At 39.9% G+C, this 19,562-nt stretch overlaps 2 protein-coding genes across 5 annotated transcripts in view; both read right to left on the reverse strand.

Moving 5' to 3' along the window:
- The window catches only part of dnah1 (dynein, axonemal, heavy chain 1), a 32,674-nt gene extending 20,495 nt beyond the window's left edge, over nucleotides 1–12,179 (reverse strand). Inside the window, exons 1-35 of the mRNA XM_069148695.1 lie at nucleotides 12,108–12,179; nucleotides 11,330–11,467; nucleotides 11,106–11,187; nucleotides 10,774–10,948; nucleotides 10,356–10,506; nucleotides 10,107–10,239; nucleotides 9,886–10,020; nucleotides 9,531–9,768; nucleotides 9,259–9,416; nucleotides 8,930–9,141; nucleotides 7,877–8,175; nucleotides 7,618–7,768; nucleotides 7,257–7,450; nucleotides 6,872–7,094; nucleotides 6,575–6,694; nucleotides 6,397–6,479; nucleotides 6,139–6,280; nucleotides 5,725–5,880; nucleotides 5,406–5,604; nucleotides 5,046–5,299; nucleotides 4,523–4,735; nucleotides 4,267–4,431; nucleotides 4,051–4,172; nucleotides 3,846–3,951; nucleotides 3,583–3,762; nucleotides 3,342–3,482; nucleotides 3,043–3,206; nucleotides 2,771–2,884; nucleotides 2,500–2,688; nucleotides 2,312–2,417; nucleotides 1,764–1,877; nucleotides 1,524–1,673; nucleotides 522–608; nucleotides 233–419; nucleotides 57–148 (exon numbers count right to left, since the gene is read on the reverse strand). Of these exons, the coding sequence (XP_069004796.1) occupies nucleotides 57–148; nucleotides 233–419; nucleotides 522–608; nucleotides 1,524–1,673; nucleotides 1,764–1,877; nucleotides 2,312–2,417; nucleotides 2,500–2,688; nucleotides 2,771–2,884; nucleotides 3,043–3,206; nucleotides 3,342–3,482; nucleotides 3,583–3,762; nucleotides 3,846–3,951; nucleotides 4,051–4,172; nucleotides 4,267–4,431; nucleotides 4,523–4,735; nucleotides 5,046–5,299; nucleotides 5,406–5,604; nucleotides 5,725–5,880; nucleotides 6,139–6,280; nucleotides 6,397–6,479; nucleotides 6,575–6,694; nucleotides 6,872–7,094; nucleotides 7,257–7,450; nucleotides 7,618–7,768; nucleotides 7,877–8,175; nucleotides 8,930–9,141; nucleotides 9,259–9,416; nucleotides 9,531–9,768; nucleotides 9,886–10,020; nucleotides 10,107–10,239; nucleotides 10,356–10,506; nucleotides 10,774–10,948; nucleotides 11,106–11,187; nucleotides 11,330–11,467 (5,373 nt within the window). The 5' untranslated portion in view covers nucleotides 12,108–12,179. The remainder of the gene's footprint in view (nucleotides 1–56; nucleotides 149–232; nucleotides 420–521; nucleotides 609–1,523; nucleotides 1,674–1,763; nucleotides 1,878–2,311; nucleotides 2,418–2,499; nucleotides 2,689–2,770; nucleotides 2,885–3,042; nucleotides 3,207–3,341; nucleotides 3,483–3,582; nucleotides 3,763–3,845; nucleotides 3,952–4,050; nucleotides 4,173–4,266; nucleotides 4,432–4,522; nucleotides 4,736–5,045; nucleotides 5,300–5,405; nucleotides 5,605–5,724; nucleotides 5,881–6,138; nucleotides 6,281–6,396; nucleotides 6,480–6,574; nucleotides 6,695–6,871; nucleotides 7,095–7,256; nucleotides 7,451–7,617; nucleotides 7,769–7,876; nucleotides 8,176–8,929; nucleotides 9,142–9,258; nucleotides 9,417–9,530; nucleotides 9,769–9,885; nucleotides 10,021–10,106; nucleotides 10,240–10,355; nucleotides 10,507–10,773; nucleotides 10,949–11,105; nucleotides 11,188–11,329; nucleotides 11,468–12,107) is intronic.
- An 862-nt stretch (nucleotides 12,180–13,041) lies between these two features.
- uba3 (ubiquitin-like modifier activating enzyme 3) lies at nucleotides 13,042–17,919 on the reverse strand. Of its 4 annotated transcripts, none has more exons than XM_069148997.1 (18): nucleotides 17,884–17,919; nucleotides 17,582–17,774; nucleotides 16,924–17,044; nucleotides 16,733–16,813; nucleotides 16,549–16,631; nucleotides 16,372–16,452; nucleotides 16,098–16,141; nucleotides 15,664–15,728; nucleotides 15,373–15,528; nucleotides 15,166–15,268; nucleotides 14,915–15,028; nucleotides 14,547–14,600; nucleotides 14,348–14,384; nucleotides 14,169–14,250; nucleotides 13,974–14,074; nucleotides 13,809–13,872; nucleotides 13,630–13,684; nucleotides 13,042–13,509 (listed from the first exon to the last, which is right to left on the reverse strand). In XM_069148997.1, exons 3-18 carry the CDS (start codon nucleotides 17,041–17,043, stop codon nucleotides 13,421–13,423), a joined length of 1,329 nt encoding a protein of 442 aa, XP_069005098.1. In that variant the 5' UTR covers nucleotide 17,044; nucleotides 17,582–17,774; nucleotides 17,884–17,919; the 3' UTR covers nucleotides 13,042–13,420. The 4 variants fall into 4 exon arrangements, with proteins under 4 accessions (XP_069005098.1, XP_069004933.1, XP_069005015.1 ...); XM_069148832.1 differs by having other exon boundaries at nucleotides 17,736–17,774; nucleotides 17,884–17,904; XM_069148914.1 differs by lacking the exon at nucleotides 17,582–17,774 and having other exon boundaries at nucleotides 17,884–17,908.
- Nucleotides 17,920–19,562: the final 1,643 nt, after the last annotated feature.

Genomic DNA, 19,562 nt, shown 5'->3' on the forward strand with positions numbered 1-19,562 from the left:
ATCAATGTAAACTTTGTGCAGACAACTGTAAACAGTATAACATGTAAATGACTCACCTTTGTTTTACCTGATCCAGAAGGTCCCACCAACATCAGGCCATGTCTCACCACAGTGGTCTCATACAGCTGAATACACTTATTAATATACCCTACAAACATCACAACACTGTTATCTACTCACTCTAAATATAAAGGCAACAGCTAAAATACTCTGTGCCTTTAGAAACACTAACCATCCACATCTTTGAGGTTCTTTGTGGTGCAGACATTACGCATGGACTCTTCCAGAGTGCCATAATTGACTGGCTCCTGTTTTGTCTTTGGGAAAAGATCAGACACGATGCCACAGAAGAGTTTCAGGTCATCCTGCAAAAGCTTTGGTACATTGACGTCTTGAATGGCCCGAAGACAGATCAGCTCCTGCAGGACAGCAAGAATGTGGAAGGTTCAATTTGCATTCGAAATGTTTCTTATGGCTTCTTACACCTATTTTAGATCAAACGATGAGGAACATTATCTCACCTCATTCATGTTGGGATTTTCTCTCTTCAGGTTTCCAGCAGCTGAGATCACAGTCTTCACAGCTCTCATACCAAAATCATAATGATCCTTCACATAAAAAAGAACTTAAGTCACCTAATCTTTTTTTTTTTTAAATTTTAGTTATTCACACATACATACACAAACATTTCTAACCATGAATACATCTCTCTCTATAAATATAGGAACAGACAAATATATTTTAATCCAGCCTGTGGATTCTGCAACCGCTGTATGTGTTACATGTCAATATTTCAAAGACTAAAACTTTTAAATACTGACATTTAAAAATGTCAGTTAAAATAAAAATGACTTTTAGTTTAATTTTCTTTTCCGGTATCATTTAAACCAGGGGTGGGCAATTCATTTTCCCAAGGGGCCTCATGAGAAACTGGGACTGTTGTGGAGGGCCGGACCAATAGGCTGAACTCAATTCTGCTCAATATTAATTTGATCTCTTTATGAAAAGCAGTAAATTGTATGTTTTTTTATTAGCTGCTACTGGTAGTAGTAGATGTTACAATTAGGCTATTAAAATGTGGTGCAAGCATTTTAAAAACGTCAACATTATATCACTATTCAATCAACATTCACAAAAAAGATTTTGAAAATGAGCATATTTTTGCAATATTTCAAAGACCAGCATTAAATTAACTTTATACAAAAATGTAATAAGGGCTCTGCTACGTGCAACGCCAGGACGTTCAGACCACTAGCTCGCTCGGTGAGACATTTAGGGAATGTCTGTAAATTGGGCGACTGAACATTACCTGGGTTACACGTGCATGATGTACACTTATTTACATTTGATTCCTAATTTACCATTGAACTCACGTGGACCGGTCAGGGACAGCCAAAGGGCCGGATGTGGCCTGCGGCCGTACAATGCCCAGGTCTGATTTAAACCATCACCCAGGTGAAAAAGCAGGTCTTTTTAGAGGTATGAGGAGATCAAATAGATTCTGACCTCCTCTGAGTCCATACCTGAGAGCTAAGTTGTTCAGAGGACAGCTTGAAAGTTGTGGTGATCTTCTTGGAGAGGACTTTGGCATCATTGAAGCCAAATGAGTACAAGGAGATCTCAGCTATCATAGCATAGTCAGGGACCATCATGGCCACAGGACGAAACAGGGCCTGTAGAAGATATAATGTTGTTTGTTGAACCCTATTTGTTTATCCTCAGTGTTATGCAGTTAAACATCATTTTAAATTGGTATCGCAAACCTTGAGATTGTCAGGCAGTTCTGAGCGGCCAGCGTAACCAGGGTTCATAGTGATGAATACAGCGCAAGAAGGGACAAGAGGGATCTCCACCCCCTCAAACATAAAGTGCTGTACCTACAAACACAACATGCACACTCAATTATTTTAGAGAAATGCACAGCTGTCTCGCTTAAATTTATTTTTACGAGATAATTTTACATGTCAAACATTATTGATCAAGTTTACCAGCTATACATGATATTCACATGATTTAGAACTTTTACAAATATCACAGATAATTTCCATTTTATTGTGTGTGATTTATATAAGCAATATTTATCAGTTTACCTCAACACAAATGTGTAAGACACAACTTAGTAACTTTTATTTATTCAACTTAAATATCTGAAATGTAAAATGTACTTAAAGCAGAAAGAAAGGACAGCAATTTTAACACAAAATGGAAATACTTCTTGTACTTCCAGTATAGTACTTGTACAACTCAGTACAGTAGGTGTAAAAGAGCAACAAGTACCAGAGTTTGTATTTTCAGTGAATCAGCCTCTCACCCTTTGCTGCTGGGCCTTTTGTATTGTGGTGATCTGCTGTGCCACCACAGACAGCACCTCCACATCGATACGATTAAACTCATCAAAGCATGCCCAGGCGCCTGAACTGCAAAATTGAGGAGAGGTAAGGAGTTACACATGTATGATGCCATGTGTTGTGATATTCCTTCACACTTAACTGCTCTTACCTGGCCAGTCCTTTGAGAAACTTCCCCATTGCAATGAAGTCCAGCTGATCAGAACAGTTGAAAACCACTGTCTGGATGGCCAGAGCCTTGCCAAGATCTTTAGTGGTTTCTGTCTTTCCTGTCCCTGCTGGACCAGCAGGTGCCCCTCCAAACTTTAAGTGCAGAGCTCCTGTCAGGGTCAGGTAGCATCTGAAAGTGCCAGAAGACTGTGTGTTCAAAGGAGTGTAATGCATTCAGGCAAAATCAGAGTTGATATTCATTCCACAATTACCTGTCAGTTAGTGGAGTGATGACCAGACGTCCAGAGTTCCCAAGGTACTCATATCCATACAAGAATTCTGCATTTACTGCACGGATGTACATGTCATCATTTGTCCAGTAATATCTGAAAGCAGTATCAGATCAGTGTAACAATCATTCTGCACCCACAATATCTCACAATTACACTGTATCATAGACTCCGAAATAACAAGAAGTACAATATATATATATATATATATATATATATATATATATATACACACAACAAAATAAACAGGTAACCTTAGCTGGCTGATCCATTCAAAGTCATTAATGCTCAAAACGTTCTGCTCCACCAGTCTGGCTGCTACATCCTTAGCATGGACCTCTATAACAATAAGGGCAGACAGCACAGCTCGTTGCATTTTAGACAGATGTCCTCTCACCAGCTGCACCAAGTCACCCAGCTTCACATACAAAAGGCAAAAGAATGTCAGTATAGAGTATGCTGTAGCATGCACAATATTCAGTATAAATGGAAGCAATAAATAATGGAATGTGTGTCTATGGCTATTAAAAGTGGAAAAATAACAAGCCCACACCTGTGTCTGTAGTTGGGGATAAAGGCGACTGGCCATGTCTCCCTGCTCCAAAGATTCAGACACCTCAGTGGTCCAGAAGACCTGACAGCCAGCTATTACCACTTGACCAGGCCACAATAACACCCAGTCCACACGAGGTTGCTGAGAGGTCAAATGGGCACACAAACATCTTAACAAGATCCCTCAACGTTCTAATTAAAAAACAAGCTATGCAGCAGCATTTAAAGTCAGGTTCACTTACCTCAGAGTAGACTTTGAGTGAACACTCAATGCTGTCCCTTAGAGTTGCTTTCATAGAGTTCTCCACATCCCTCAGCCAGTCCTCTACATTTCCAGTTGGCCATACTGGCAGGAACAGTTTCACCTCCTCCCCTTCTCCCGAGTACATATGTGTGATCTGTAGGTCCGACTGAAACTGAAGCTAAGAACCAACAGATGTCTGAGTCACGTGGAATGCATGTAAAAGGTGAGCAGACTAATTAACAAAGCAATGTAGAAGCAAACCTGTGCAATGTTCTCGAAGCATTTGCGCAGGTGTGGTTGAACCGCAGTGGGATCTTTGGTCTGCGACAAAATCTCCAGGAGCTCATCATCTGAGAGGAAGTAAAACCTACAAACAAGAATTTACTGTGTAGTGCATTATACACAAAATGTTGTTGTTGTAGTTGTTGAGTGTCAAACTAATTTTAAGGACCACTGTCTGGCTTACCTGGGGAAGGAGCCTCGCTTTGTCTCCAAGTACTCATTGAGACCCTTCTGTGCCTGTTCCAAAAGTTTGTTGCAGTGCTTAAGTAAGTTCAGTAGACGAGCATCAGGACACAATTCAATCACCTAGAGACAAGCACAGAAATGCACAGAAATAGTCTACAACAAAATAGTAAGCACCAATATCACCTGGTTTTCAGAAAAAAATAGAAGCTCTGACCTTTCGATTATTAAAGGCCATTTGCATGACAGATCTCCATATGTCCTCCATTTGCTCGTATCTTTTTCCTTCCACAGGAAGCTGCTGGCTGATATCATCGGAGCTGAAGATGGGCTCCAGGTAGAGCCAGGAGCGCTGGCACGTCAGCCACTCATCCAGCACATCCTGCAAGTACCAGAAGAGGGCAGTAGCACAATATAAGACACTACAAGACAATAACACAAGACATAAGACCTCCTCATGTGTATGTGTGTACTTGAGTTATTCTGAGCTTGCTCTCCCAGGTGTTGATGCGTTCCTCAAAGGTTTTTTTGAAGGGTGAGAAAGACATGCTCTGTGTCAAGACAATGTGGTCATCCAGCAGCTGGGACGCTTCTTCTGGGCTCTTCAGAATGTAGGTTCCTGTCTCCTTGTAGGGCAACAGATCGAAGTCTACTGCAGACCATTCTTGTTCCATCTTCTCCAGGGCCTAGATGAGAAGGAGTGAAAAAAGTGAGAACAAGTTTTGGTTAATATGTTCACATTGACACTGTGCATTTTGTACTACAGGTACTTAATGACCTGTAACCTGGAGTTTCCTATAAACATCTGCCAATATTTATTCATCATTTTGTATGAGTAGTCGCCCTCTCATGTTCCTATTGATGAAAAATGCCTTTGAACTCAACAGTTTCTTCTGCAGATGGTCAAAAAAGAAATGGTACTTCATTCCTCACAAACCCGATCCAAAGCAATGTATGTAACACTATATTCAGAGCAGGGTTTCTGTTTAAAAGTACCTGTTCAATGGCGTACTCTTTCCCAGCCAACTCCGCCACATGACTTATGTCATCCATGTGATTCTGCAGGCCTAGCTCCAGGCATAGTGAGAAGGTCAAATTGGCTTTGGGCTTGACTTTCATCTGAATGCGTTCTGAAAGCATCTCCCAGTGGTGGCTCCTCATCCCAGGGTTCCTCAGGCCCTGAATTAGAGGGATGTAATGACGGAAGTCCTCAATCCTGCTGAAGATTGTATTTGCCACCTGTTGGCAATCTGGTGTTGTGTAAGAGACAGAGAGCAGCCCACAAAACAAGGGGTCAGACATTAACAATCATACCACATTTTGCCAAGTTTGAATGGTAATAGATGTGTCACCTACCAGGAACGTCCTTTAACTGTTTAGTACATTTGTGCATGGTCTTGTGAGCATCACTGACACTGTGCTCAATCTGCTCAGGGTTGAGACTCGACAGTGGGTCAACGAGCCACCTCTCATTCCACCTCAGCCAATTAGAGCTGGTGATCCATAGGTCTTTATAAGGCTGGAAGTCCTTTACCAGCTTCTGCAGACGATCATACTGTAAAACACATTAACATTTCATTCTTAGAAAAAGCATTACAAATGTCTATTGGTGTTTTTTGAAAACTCCCTGCAATGAGTAAATTAGATAAAAAATTATTAAGTCTCTTTCACGTACGTTTGTGACAGGTATACCGAACAGACGTTCTCTGGTGTTGTAGGTTTGGGCCATAGTCTGGCACTCCTTAAATTGCCTATCAGTTTGCCTGACCTCGTTTGCCATCTCATGGGCACGATCAATGTCTGCATGGCTGGCAAACCAGACAACAAGCCCCTGCAAACCAAGTTATTGTAACAAGAACAAAAGAATATCAACATATTTATCTTGATACATACTGAAACTAAAGCTAAAGCACAAAGATTGGGCCACTTCCAGATGTGTAAATGAAGCTGCAAGGTCAGGAAACTCTCTGAAAATTAATCTGAAAACTATTTAGAACTCTCCTGCAAGCTGTTCTGGTATTTAGTGAGGATGTGACAGACTGTGCTAAGTAGCTTTAGAACAAAAGAAAATCAAGTTGGCTCAGCAGACCTGTATGGACTCCAGGCGCTCCTCAAAGCTGCTGTGATCAATTAGCTGGATCTTGCGGAAGCGCTCCTCATCCTCCACATGCTGGATGGCTACTGTCTCCATCTGGTTGATTATCTTTTGAGGCCAGCCAATAGCTGTCCACCTGCACGGACACAGTAAGTCACTTTAACCACTATAGTATTAACCCAATAATAAATCCTTTAAATTCCACAAAACATCTCAAATAAACGTTATATTAAAAAATCTTAATACACCTACTTCTTGTCAACATCCTCATTTGACAGACAGTAGAAAAAATCTTCTATTATCTCATAGTCTGACAAGATCTTGCTCATAACTTTCTGTTGTGGACAACATAAGATGTATTAATTGACTCAAGTAATCTTTCAAATAATATGTATAACAGGAATATCCGGTTCATCCCCTCAATATGCACCTTGTGACTCTTGAGCTGTTCCGGGATTTCTTTCATCCAGTCCCTCTTTTCTGTCAGTTCCTCGATGCTACTGGGCTTGTCACTCAGCCTTCTGCTCACTATGTTGCACTCTTCACATACCTAAACACATGAAAAAGCAACACTCACAATGCAAATCGAAAATGTCATTTCTCAGCTGAAATACATGTAGATCATGTTATAAAAAAAATGACCAAAACACTTTCTTTACATAGAAGTCATATCTGACATATACTAAAATACCTTCAGGGTTTTCTGGCCTCTAAACAAACAACTTACATTTCCTATCTGATTGCGGAGCTTCAGAGCAAGGCGGTCCAGCAGTGCATTGGCTAAAGCCTGTCTTTTTTTTACCAGAGACTGACGTACAGCCTCCACATGGACAACAAGAGGACCAATCACAATGGAGGACGGCAAAGATTGTTCAAGCTTTTCCTTTTCTTTGAGTTGTTCTTCCACCTCTTTCTTCACTTCTTGGGATGTCTGTTCTACATTATGAGATCTGGCAGCGAAATAATAGGCATAATAGAAACAAGGAAACATTCAGGGGAAAGCTTGATTTCATCCAATAAGAAACTGAATAACAATAAGTCTGTGTTCATCATCCTCACACTTATGGGGGAGTTGTGAGAACACTGATATGTAATTTCAAACAAAAACTTACTTGAGAAGCGTCTCTATGTCTTGGTTATGTAGCTCTAAGTGTTTCTCATATTCAGTAGCATAAGCCTTGAGAGGTATAACCGTTTGTATCATAGCATGGCGGACCTTCTCTCTCAGCTCAACTACTTCTGGTTCCCACGGCCATACTGTGTCGATCCACACATCTCCACGGATGAACAACTTCTGCATCACAAACTAGTATGGAGAAGATCAATAAAGTTAAATCTTTAACATCATTATAGTATAGAACACTAGTCATGATCCATGAATACAGAAGCATATTATGTAGTTTTATATCTTTACATTATTATTTTCAATTTAATGTTTTGTGATTTTAGGTGGTTGCAGGCTTTTTTTTTTACCTTCTCAAGCTGTGGTACTTTGTGTGTGGCCAGAATGCCTTTGTCAAACAGGTTAACAATAGTTGTCTCAAAACTCTCCAGAGGAGTGCTGTAATGCACCCCAGTCTGGTCCAGAATCAAATCCACCAGGAACAGAGGATTATTCTTTGGTCTACATATGGATAAAGGAGTGTAAGCACATTAACCTATTTATTAAAATTAAGTACATATAACTGACTTAAGAAAATAAAGGAATTTGTGCTGGTGCATTCTATCCTACTTGTAGGGGCTAGTGATAAGGTTGATGCCCCAGACCAGTTCCTGAGGACACGTCAGCACACAGTGGCAGGCATCCAGCAGCCACTGAGTCAGGCTGATCAGTGAATCCTGCACAAGGTAGCGAAGGGAATCCTGCAGGCTGAGGCGCAACATTACCATCAGTTTGTACACCTTGGAAAACTTGTACATATCCCAGCGAGAAACGTTCACGTCGTACGCGCCTTTGCCAATATTCTCCAGGTTGTAACGAATGCTGTTGCTCAGCCTGACCAACCACGCCTCCCTGAAATACAAGTGTATCTGGAGAAGGACAAAGAGATTTAATATTTCTTCAGTCATGGCAAATTCTAATGTATTTTTTGTCTGCAAGGTTTGTGTTTCTGGTCCTTCCCAGTTAACATGAGAAACAAAATGTATCCAGGTAAATTCAGATGAATGGGTACAGCACAGCCCTTTTTCCAGTACCACAGGGATTTGGAATAAAAGATGTTCTGGTAATATTCTGGTAATACTTTGACCACAAAGTATGCATTTAAATACTTAATTAAAAGAAATTAAAACTACTTTGAAATAAATCATGTGTCAGTATCTTAAATCATGACATTGGTCACCACTCCGTAAGAACATCCATTTTCTATTTCCTACTTATTGTTTTTTTTAAATATCTAAATGCCCCATCTTATCTGACATGCTGTTTGGTCCTTGAGGTCCTCTGGCTAGAAACTTTTCAGTGTTCCTGAAGTCAGAACAAAAACAGGATTGAGAGGCAGCCCTGAACAGTAAATCTGTTTGACATCTTTTTAACATTTTAAGACACTGCTTTCACCCAAAGTGTTTTCATTTAACAGTTGTTTTATTTTGGCTTAACCTGTCATTTTAGTTAAATTTTACTCTATTATATTAATCTTTGTTTTTTGTTCTACCGTATATGCTATGATTTATTTGTGTTTATGTTTGGCACTTTGTGCACATGAACTGTTAAATAACAGTGAAAGTTATTATCATATTACTGACAGAAAAAAAGTACTTCATTATCTTCTGAATGCTACAGTACCTGATTATGTATTTGAGATTGCATAATTTCAAACTTGTCCAGTCGAAGTGGTTCGATGCAGGTGATGTTGAACAGCCTCATGGTTGCTACCTTGCTGCACTCAGCCCTTACTTCAGATAATACACACATCGCTTCTGGCTTTGTTAGCATGGTTTTGAATACCAATGCAGCTTTGTTCTTCTTATAGTTAAAGCCAGGAACAGGAACACATGCTGTGTGGGTAAGACAAACTACTGTTTAGATTTTGAAGGTGTATCATACATGCTGGCTGATACTACATTTCCTTAATTTTCATCCAAATGTATACACCTTAAGGCTAATTGTGTTACCTTTGGGAGCTACCCACTCAGGGTCCTTCTGTGGCAGCGTGATGTGTGAAAACTCCTCAGGGTTGCTCATCACTACTTTATCAAGGGTCAAGCGGTTCATTGTGCGGTCAAAGTCCAGTTTGACCTCTTTCTCCAATTCCCCTAAACACTTCTCCAAACTGCAAACATAATAGTCCAACTTATTAACACTTCAACTAGATGGATCTAACATAAAAGCAGATTGTACTAAAAAGGACAAAGTGACTGTAATAATTACACATAAGATGACTCACTCTTTCAGCCTGAGGCCAGGAGCTGATAGGGCAAATTTTTTGATTCTCTGCAAACTGTTGATATCCAGAGATGGTGCTCCCTGCCAGATGGGCATGCAGCACACAGATAAGTTGTAGAAGATCCGAGCCTCAGTATTCTCCCTCAGGCGCAGGGCAAACTGGAGCCGTTCAACAAAGACGTGTGGGTCCTCTGCACTGAATAAGAGTCTGATCCTGGGTACCCAGTATTTATGGCCTACTAGCAAGGCATAGATAGATGGTCAGGAACAGCAGACACAGAGACCACAGAAAATGATAATACAATATTGTGTTACTATAGAGCAAAGACATAAAAAAAAACAGCAAAGAGATTTACTCCTTTTGTGTTCTTCATCTGTCTGGCTGCTCTTTTGTTGAACCTTCTGTACCAGGTACTGGCATTTCTCTTTACTATAGCGGAGAACCACAACTAAATGCCAGCAGTATTCTAGGGATGTGCTTTTTGACACATCTACAAAAGAGAGACAAGAGAGTAACCATCAAAGAGCAGAAAAGAATGTCTGTTTGTGTTTACACAGTATAACAAGGACATTTCACCAGAAGGAATCTCGTCATCTGTAAGCAGCAGGGCTTTTGCATGAATAGGTTTTCGACCAAGTGATCCTTCGGCACTGCCCTGTGCAAGCCAGTCTTCTGGTGTCCGGCAGTCATAATCCTCATTATCAAATATCTAAAGAGAAAACATACAGTAGGTAAGCAAGTCATTGTGCTCAACACCAAAATATAGACTGGGATGGTAATCAGAGGAAAAAGTGGCAGAAAGGACTGCAGTTGTAGCAAACTCACCTCCAGAGGGAGGTAGGGTGACACAGGGTCGTCTGGTGTAGTCGTGCAGTTATCATAATTTTTTTGATGTCTTGGCATTAGTTGATTAGAGTCTATGCCTTTTTTCGCCAGGAGCTGTTCAAAATCTAATTTCAAGTATTCTCTTCGAAGTCTGTAAAAAAAAAAAACGTGTAAAAAAAAAAAGCAGCAACAGGTATTTAAAATAAAGCCCTTTATTGACCCTAATGAATCAGCTGCAGTACAGGAACTCACTACCACATAAGACATTTGATTCACTCCCTCACGTGACCTGTGAGTCTGATCCTGCAGTAATTACAGTAGAATATGCTCACGACAGGGAGAGACAAGATGAGAGCTTTCACCACGCTAGGTGAGGTGTCCTCTTTTGTTGTACATAATGCACAGAAACAGAACATACCTCTCTATCTGTAACTTGCGGGGGATCTGGCCAGGTTTGGTTTGATAGGGCATTTGGACCTTGGGTTTATCTCCACCCTGGATGTATGAAGTACATGATTGCTGGGAAGTATGTGGTACATGCTCATCGTTTTCAGCAAGATCTCTCTGGTCAGATGGAGTCTTGGCAGTTGTAGCTAAGGTAACAATGAAGACGAAAAATGTTTACAAACAGCACAACAATATTGTTTTATAGAGGAGTATAATAGGCTTCTTTTCTAAATAAGTTTGCTGCTGTCTCAGAAATAAGGATTTAAAATGCCTAAACATGCCATGCAATTCAGTAATGCTTACCTTTCGGTGAGTTCAGGTCACTGGACTTCAAGATGATTTGGCCTTGTGACCCCTGCTGAGGTTCAGGTCCCCCTGTTAAAGGCTAAACCATAAACAGAACCGGTTTTTCATGGTTTTTGATCAAAGCACAGCAGCCACTCAGCATATTGCATGCACTTAAAAAATATAACATCTGGCAAAATTTGAAGAATCAAATGAGTGGAGCTTGCAGTGTTTGCTTTTACCTGGAAGTTAAATGTAGAGACGATATCTGAGTAGATGCCCATCTGTTTGTGTCTGTGACTTGCAGGCCTGCGCCCTGGAGGTCTGCTGGGGGGACGAGGCACCAGTTCCCCAAAACCAGGAAAATGTTTGTCTTCCATCTTTTGGCAGAAATAAATCATTTATGTGTGAACAACAGAGTCTGGATTTATTTTTCTGCTTCAGAAATAATTTGGACAATAAGAACTTTTACTTTAATATGTTTTAGCTAATGTTACATGCATTGGTGACATGTATCTAATTACATTTGCTCAAGTACTGTACTTCAGTCCAAATTTGACAATATCTGAGTAGATACCCATCTGTATTATTTTGAGTGGCATTAAGTAAAAGACCTGAATAGGCCTACTTCTTCCACCACTGGTAACATGTAATCAAGATCTGATAAAACTTTTTTTTTTTTTTTTTTTTTTTTTAAACTCTCGTTTTGTTTTGTTTCTGATCTAGGACCACTAAAAAGTGTACAAGGGAAAGGCAGAAAGGGAACTTGAAAACATCCACTTAAGGTATGCTCCCGAGAAAATCTAAACAACATTACAGTTTGTGTCAGTTTGTCAGCGGAAAGTTTTAATCGACCTCTGCTGCCAAATAATACTAATCTAACATTCACTGACACGTTAATCAGCTGGCGAGCGTTAGTTTTTAGCGTTAGTGTTTGTTCTGAATGGGTCCTATAAAATTAACAAGTAGCCTTTGCTGACTTAATACTGTACGCAACAGAGAATACAAAATGTGCCATACCTTATCTTAAATTCAACTGCAAGTTGAGTAACCTCTGCATTGCTCAAATGTTGGCGAGCTGAGCTTTAAAAATCTCAAGTTTCCAAGTTGACGTTAACTACGGGTATGTAAATGTTGGACGCCGCAACGGTTGTCATGGAGATAAAATTGCGACACTCCACTCCCGTCCAGTGCCGTTAAAGTAGGGAGCTCGCGGAAAAATGTCGAATTTAGTTTTTTATAATAAATCTTTTTATTGCCAAATACCACATCCACAGATGTAAATTCAATGGTTCCAAGTCATTCTTCCCTATATTTAAGAATGAATTCAAAAACTATGTGGACTGAATAAAACATTCAGAGAACTCAAAAGCTCCCAAGAGTGTTCAGCTCTACACAACATCTGTGACGGCGCAGGACTGATGTTCAAACATACTGAATTGAATCTTTGAAGGAATTTTGTGTCATGATTTCTGCTTTTCAATTAAGAGCCTTGTTGGACTTTCCTGGACTTTTGCCTGCACCCCTGGGACATGAATTGTTGTAGTGTTTTGCATGTCTTTGTATTGTGTTCAAAAGTTAATAATAAAAGTATTGGAAGAGAAACAAAAATAGAGTAAGTCTGTCTGTGTGGCTCTGGTGTAGACCTGAAAGTGAATATGGCTCATCAGCTGGGCGAAGTCCTCCAAAATCAATTTTTAATTGACAAATTAATCTGCCAAATACAGAATAACAGAATTCAAGATAATTAGAACAAGTATATATTCATAAATCAATATGTTCATGTTACAGCCTCTATTTTTTATTTAGATATTAGCCTGATATTTTGAAAATTATATACACAAACAAAACCCCTGAAAGTGAATCGTCCCTCCCTATTCTACATTTTAAACCTGTTGGGTCAGTATCATGTAACTTCCACAAATATCTGTAGGCACATAAAGAAAACACAAACTTTGTAAGAAAAACATTTTATTCCAGTCTGCACATCATCATTATCCGTGTCTGCTGATTACCACCTCACTGGCTTAAACAACTCCTGAAGTGTTGAAATAAATAAATATATAAAACCAGACCAATGCACCCCATAACCTTCCTATAAGTAACCCTTTGCTTGTCTCATTGTTTGCACAGAACACAGTCTAGGTTGTCGTGAACACATCGATGCAGAAATCCTGAATATGACCAGGTGTAAGCTGGAATTTGGCTTTTCAGAGCGAAACATCAACTTTAGTCGATACTTACATCAAAACAATTAAATTAATTACAATCATTAACAGTGTGACCGTTTACGCTGTAAACTGTTCTAGTTTTTAAGATTGCTTGAGTTTGTCCTATGAAGTAAAGTAGAGTCGAAACAACATGGTCTGAGGCGTGGTGACATCAGCAACTGCCAGCTCTTGTCCGTGAGACAGCCCCAGCTCTGGAAAAAGCACGGTTATAACATAACTGAGTAAGCACATTCCCAGTGTATTCATCTGATGAAATTTGAGAGTGAGCTGTGCCATTTCGAAGAAACATCCTCAGCAAAAAAGCACCTCACCCTTCAAGGTTTTGGATAGATTTGGCCGTGTCCTCTGTTCGATTGAAGCGACCGTCTGTAAAACAAAATACTTCATCTCAGGCAAAACTTGTATAATTGCTCTATTTAATCCAGGCACATCTCACATTACCATAAGAGTGCACTTAAAACAAGAAGACATGAAATCAGAAGTGAATTACCTGTAAATATAAAGTTTTGTTCTTTCCCTCGACTGTTGCTGTAACAGCAGGTGATTTCATTTGTCTAAAAAATTGATTATATTTGGTTGTTGAAGACATTGCATAATGCTAAAACAAGCATGACCATCAGCAGAATTTTACTCAGTGTAAAGCAGGCAAACGTACAGGGAGGCACTCTCAGTCAGGTAGTCCAAAACGTTCTGAAGTTTGGATGATGGAGAAAAGTGCAGATCTAGAGGGATTTGGCTGCAGGCTGAACAGTTTTCCTAAAACCAGAATGGACACACACACACCTTATCCAAACAGGTAACTTAGTCACTGTAGCAAACATGAGCTGGCAGATGCTTTTCAGGGACAAACCTTCCGTTCTGCTTCAAAGGAGTAGGTGTACAGGCCGTCGACGTCATTGAACACCATGTAGTTATTAAGAGGTATATAGGCACTGTATATAAAAACGGTTATTTCATGAGAAACATTGAGAGGTACAAAAACAAATTCACTTTGTGGATATGGCTGCCAAAAAGATTCTGCAGACTCACCTTGATGCTATTTTGAAAACTTCAGTTGCGCAAGCAGCTGGGTCAAATGAAGCAGGAAAACACGATTACATCCAGGTACACATTTCTGTTTACTCTGTGCCATTTGGAATTGATTAACTTTCATAATCTCTCATAAATGCATCAGGTCCATGATTCTCTACTGAAGCACCCTCACATTCATCCAGTCTTAGCTACTTACCAGCAATGACAGCATTTGTAGAAGCTACAGCTGGGATGATCCTCTTAACAACACCTGCAACAATTACAGAGGATATTCAGATTACTTCTAATGATCAAATCAGAAGGAAATAGATTTTTTTAAAAGTTATCCAGGAAAAAATTAAATATAAGCCATCAAAATCTGCTGATCAGAGTGAACATTGGGGAGACACATTTGTTGCACGAAAATAAATAATGTTGACAGACACAGAAAAAGAGAGGAGGTTCCAAAATGAGTCAGGCAGCAATAGCTTGCTCTGTTTTATGTACCTTGGATCATATTCCACAGGAGCTGACAGGAAAGTACCAACAGTGCTCTGGTGGCAACAATATACTTTCTATGCTCACCCTGTGTCAGTCTATATGTGACTCCTGTTATGCTGAACTCTGCTGCCCTGTCCAGGGATCTCTGGTACACCCACTGGATGTGCTCTGGGTCATCTCCATCCAGGGCCACACCGTCTGAACCACACACAAGCACACAAAGAGAAACTAAAATTTCCTTCTTTTTTTTTCATGTCAGTCAGCGGGTAGGGTTTGATGGGCCATAAATCATAGGTACCATGTTCACTCTAAATATCACAAAGACAATTTCCTACCTCCAAAGGGAGTCTCTTTGGGCCACAGCAGTATTCGTACATACTCAATGCAATGTTCTGGCAAACGAGGCATTGAGGCTATTGTGCACATGGGGAAGTTGATCTGCAAAGACAGGTTTTGTTAGCAAAAGCACACTGATCAGGATATGGTTCTGCAAGACAAAGTTGAAATTGTAATCATTGTTCAATAAAATTATGCCAACTTACCTGGGGAGGGTAAAGCTCAAGGGTACAGTCAATGCAGGCTGTCATGCCAGGGAGAATGACTCTGGCATTGCCTTTAAAGCCCTCAGTCCCACCATCAATTAGAGGAAGGATGGACCCTGGGTCTAAGATGCCGTCCTCATACACCAGCAAAGACAGCTACAACGAAAGACAGACAGGTTTACATAAAACGTGCTCCCTTTAGCGAATATCTTACAGCTTTATGATTATAAACGTAGCAACAGTTAGCCGCAGTGCTGAGAGAAACAGACCGCGTTAAAAGAAATAACTTACCAGCATACCATTCATCCACCTCCTGGCAACTACGGAGTCCAGTCCACACACAATTATATGAAACTCTAAGTGAAGACAGAAAGATGAAGAAATTTAAATCAAATTTTTTAATGAAATTTAAAACCTTAAGGATAAATAGCCATTATGGTATGATCAACAGAGCTGAATGTGGAACCCAGTTAAATCATATCAATTGGCTACATGTGAGTGGGGATGGATCACTGAAGCTGCTTCTTAGTGAAGGAAACGGTACACAAGTGAGGACAATTTCTCTCTCCTGTTAATCGTCTAAATGTTTTTTCTTTTTGTAAGGGTTTCACAAGTGGTTTATTTTTAGTGAGCCAGGACCGCAGTGGCATGCATCAAACTGACTCATGCGTGAGTGAATCCATACATTACAAAAGTGGGGATTGAACAGAACTGAAGATACTTACGTCTGTAAAATGTTTCATCTAAGTCTTGAATTTTCTTAAAATGTCTGCACAAAACATTTAGGAAAAAGTTCATGTTCATGAGAATGCTCACTTGTTTTTACGGCCTAAGAATTAAGTATGGTGTCTTCTGTACTCTTAAATTTGTGACATCGGGATTACCTGCTTGGAACATTTTTCACATTTTATCCATGAGAATTGTGGTTAAGACATTCGAAACAACTGGAACTAATCGAACACCTAAACTCTTACAGAACCTGTTCTTTTAAAAGGATACGGGATGACACAGCATCCAGGTATGCGGATGTTGATAAAATCAGCTGCAACGTCCGCCTTGGGCCGACCTACGTCTTTTGCCCTGATGAAAATTACACACGTTAAAATATATGTTCCTTTAGAACATGACATGAATTGATAATAAGGCTCAGACATTTCCACAGAATTGTCCACTGACCTGAAGAGGAACTGTCGATTCAGGTTGGAAACATCGATGGTGTCCATGTCAACAACATGTATGTTGCGAAAGCCCGATAAAGCCTGAGCCACAAACAGAGCACAGACATGAAAACTAACAGTTGACCAGACCATTCATTACTATTTAAATTATACCTTTCAAATATTAATAACAGTGATTATACCAGGTCTTTCAGCAGCTCACATCCCAGTCCACCTGCACCAATGACCAGGATTTTACAGGTTTCTAACATAAACTGTAGGGACTGCGAAGAGAGATCATAAAAGTTAAAACCCTAATAACCCTTATAGATCAGAGAAACTAAGGACGGATCAAATGACAACTTAGCATCACATCCCTCCCAGACATTGTTACCTCTGTGCTGGGTCTAAAGTCAGGATGCGTGAACGGCCCTGATCTTTCCAGAAACTTCTTGATATGGTTCCAGCGACCCTCCCACTCACAGGTACTCGCGTTGCCTTCATCCACCACCATCCTGAAGACAATGTGCGCATTTAGGATGTACCATCGGCAGCATCGCTGACACTTTCAAAAGGATCAAATCATGGATTGCATAGCAACAACATATGGTTTGAAAGCTCTACGTTTACTGAGATCATGCAAAAAAATAAAAATCAACCAAGAACTCAACTCAGTGTTGTTACTGACTCTCACATAGGAAGGGTCCTATTTACTAGTCACAGCAGATCATGCAATACATTTTAAGAGCCAGGAAACAAAGTCGGCGTGCTGTCTTAACCCTTCCCTTGTGTTTTCATGTCTGCCCTTTCACCGTCGTGTCCTCTAACACGTGTAACGTTTTTGAACATGTAGTAAAACTGCGTATTTGACTGGTGGACGTTTCTAAACGCTTTCTGGATTTCTGTTAGCATCTCTGTTGCCTGGACAGCTGCCGGTAGCTAGGCTAGGTGACTAGCTGACATGTCAACAGTGAAAAGGTACACCCTCTGACTTAGCTCGGAGGTGAATGATACCGCAATACATTCGCTGTAAATACGTGTTAGTTACTCACGGCCAGCGAGCCAGGATGTTTCCCCGTAAACTAGCTACTGATGTGTTTAGTTTACAGCCAGTATCAGGTTTAGCTTTCTCATCTAGCTAACGTTAACCTTCCTCCTGTCTTGTAACCTCAAACCTTCCGCCAGTTCTACCAATTGATCACTAACTTTTCAGTCAGCTCCACTACTCTCCTTCTTTTCTTCTCCCTAAAAAGAGAGAATAAAAGAAGGTTGATTCATGCTGTGCTTTCGTGGGTTAATGAGATTTGAAAGCATCTTTCGGCGTTTCTTGCTTGTTTCTTCGGCTACTACTTACGGCTCATCCATCTCCGCCATGTTTGGATGCCTTCACATGTCGAAGTTGGCGGTAGTAAATACTAAACTCTCGACGCTCGGCAACACAATCCGTGTTGTCGGACAGATGTAAATTTAGATGATTTTTAATTTTAGATTAGCAGTGCTATTGTTGAGTGTAGCTACAGGCTCTAGAGGATAGACGGTATGTAAGTTAACGTAGCTTTAGCTGTATTCTTTAAGTGGTATTTCTATATTCCCATAGTCATGAAGGCAGCATTATCAGTTACACTGATCATCCGACAGATGGCAGCATTTGTCTTTTGAGTTGGTACGTCTCAGCAACTGGAGAGTACAGATGTTGACTAAAGTGTTAGCGCACTTCATTAAAGCAATGGAAAGTATTCAAATTAAAAGCTCCTCTGTCATGCATACTTGCATGTCGTTGGTCTGCCATCCAACGAAACAAAGGAGAAGTAAAACAAACCTTGCTTATTATACAAAAATCTTTTTAAAGACCTTCCTGGTTTTCTTTTTGGTTTTTTTTCCAACCTGTGTATATTCAACTATATGCATACAGTAGCAAACTACTTTTTCATGCGGGATGAGAGGGTCCATGAAGGACACTGGAGTTTAACAATGGGAGAGATACTTTAATAATGGGCTATAATAGTTATTACTTGATAATTGCTCTGCTCTCTCTGCTTCAGTCCTATAACTTTAGCAATTATCTATAAAACCAGTTAACAGTTAATGAGAGTCAGGAAGAGAGAAATGGCCAATTTGAATTGAATAAATCTGTTTGAAGAACTCATCAATTGCCCTGGGTGCAAATTCATCCTCACAATATAGATTGTTTCTCCTTTTGCTGTTATCATATTATTATTATTATTATTATTATTATTATTATTATTATTATTATTATTATTATTATTATTATTATTATTATTATACTTGTAACATCAGAGAAAAACTTTATAAAATAGCATGAAAAAATAATTGATTTATTTGTTTGAGTTGATCTTTCTGTGAATTGCTGCATGGAGCACTTATCATGAATAAGACATTAAATTGAGATTGTTATTATGTTTAACGACTTTACCAGTAAGGAGATCTCCCTCAAGTATCTGATTTACTGCATCCATATTGTGTTAATAAATCTCTGTGTTTAATCTCTCATTAAAGGATGATTAATAAACCTTGGATGGGCTGCCATGCATTTTAAGAGACGTGCCTGTGCGCACATGAACATAATTAATCCATCTGTCCACACCCTCTTTAATATTAAAGGAAATATGAAGTAGATATCTTCTGCAGGGGTCACCAAAAATCTGCTAATGTATGCATTGATAGCTGATAGCCTTTACGGATACCGTGTGTGTGTGTGTGTGTGTGTGTGTGTGTGTGTGTGTGTGTGTGTGTGTGTGTGTGTGTGTGTGTGTGTGTGCATACGTGCAGCAGGACATTGAGCTTTTTTCCACAGAGTTTCTGTGATTTGAATGTTTTTTTTTTCTTCCTGATTTTTAATGAGATGTTCCGAATGACAGCCTCTGAAAACTGATAACTAAAAATAACTGCTGTGGTCATGTCCTTCATAGCTGACTGCCTGCCATCTCAGCCCTCCTCCTTCTCTATTTGTGCTGTCTGTCTTGTCCTCTTTCATTTAACCTCAGCTGTGCTCTCATGCTAAAACAGAAGAAC

This window comes from Embiotoca jacksoni, unplaced genomic scaffold, assembly GCF_022577435.1.
Source record: "Embiotoca jacksoni isolate LCO1_2020_lvr unplaced genomic scaffold, fEmbJac1.0.p SCAF_1, whole genome shotgun sequence".
NCBI lineage: Eukaryota > Metazoa > Chordata > Actinopteri > Embiotocidae > Embiotoca > Embiotoca jacksoni.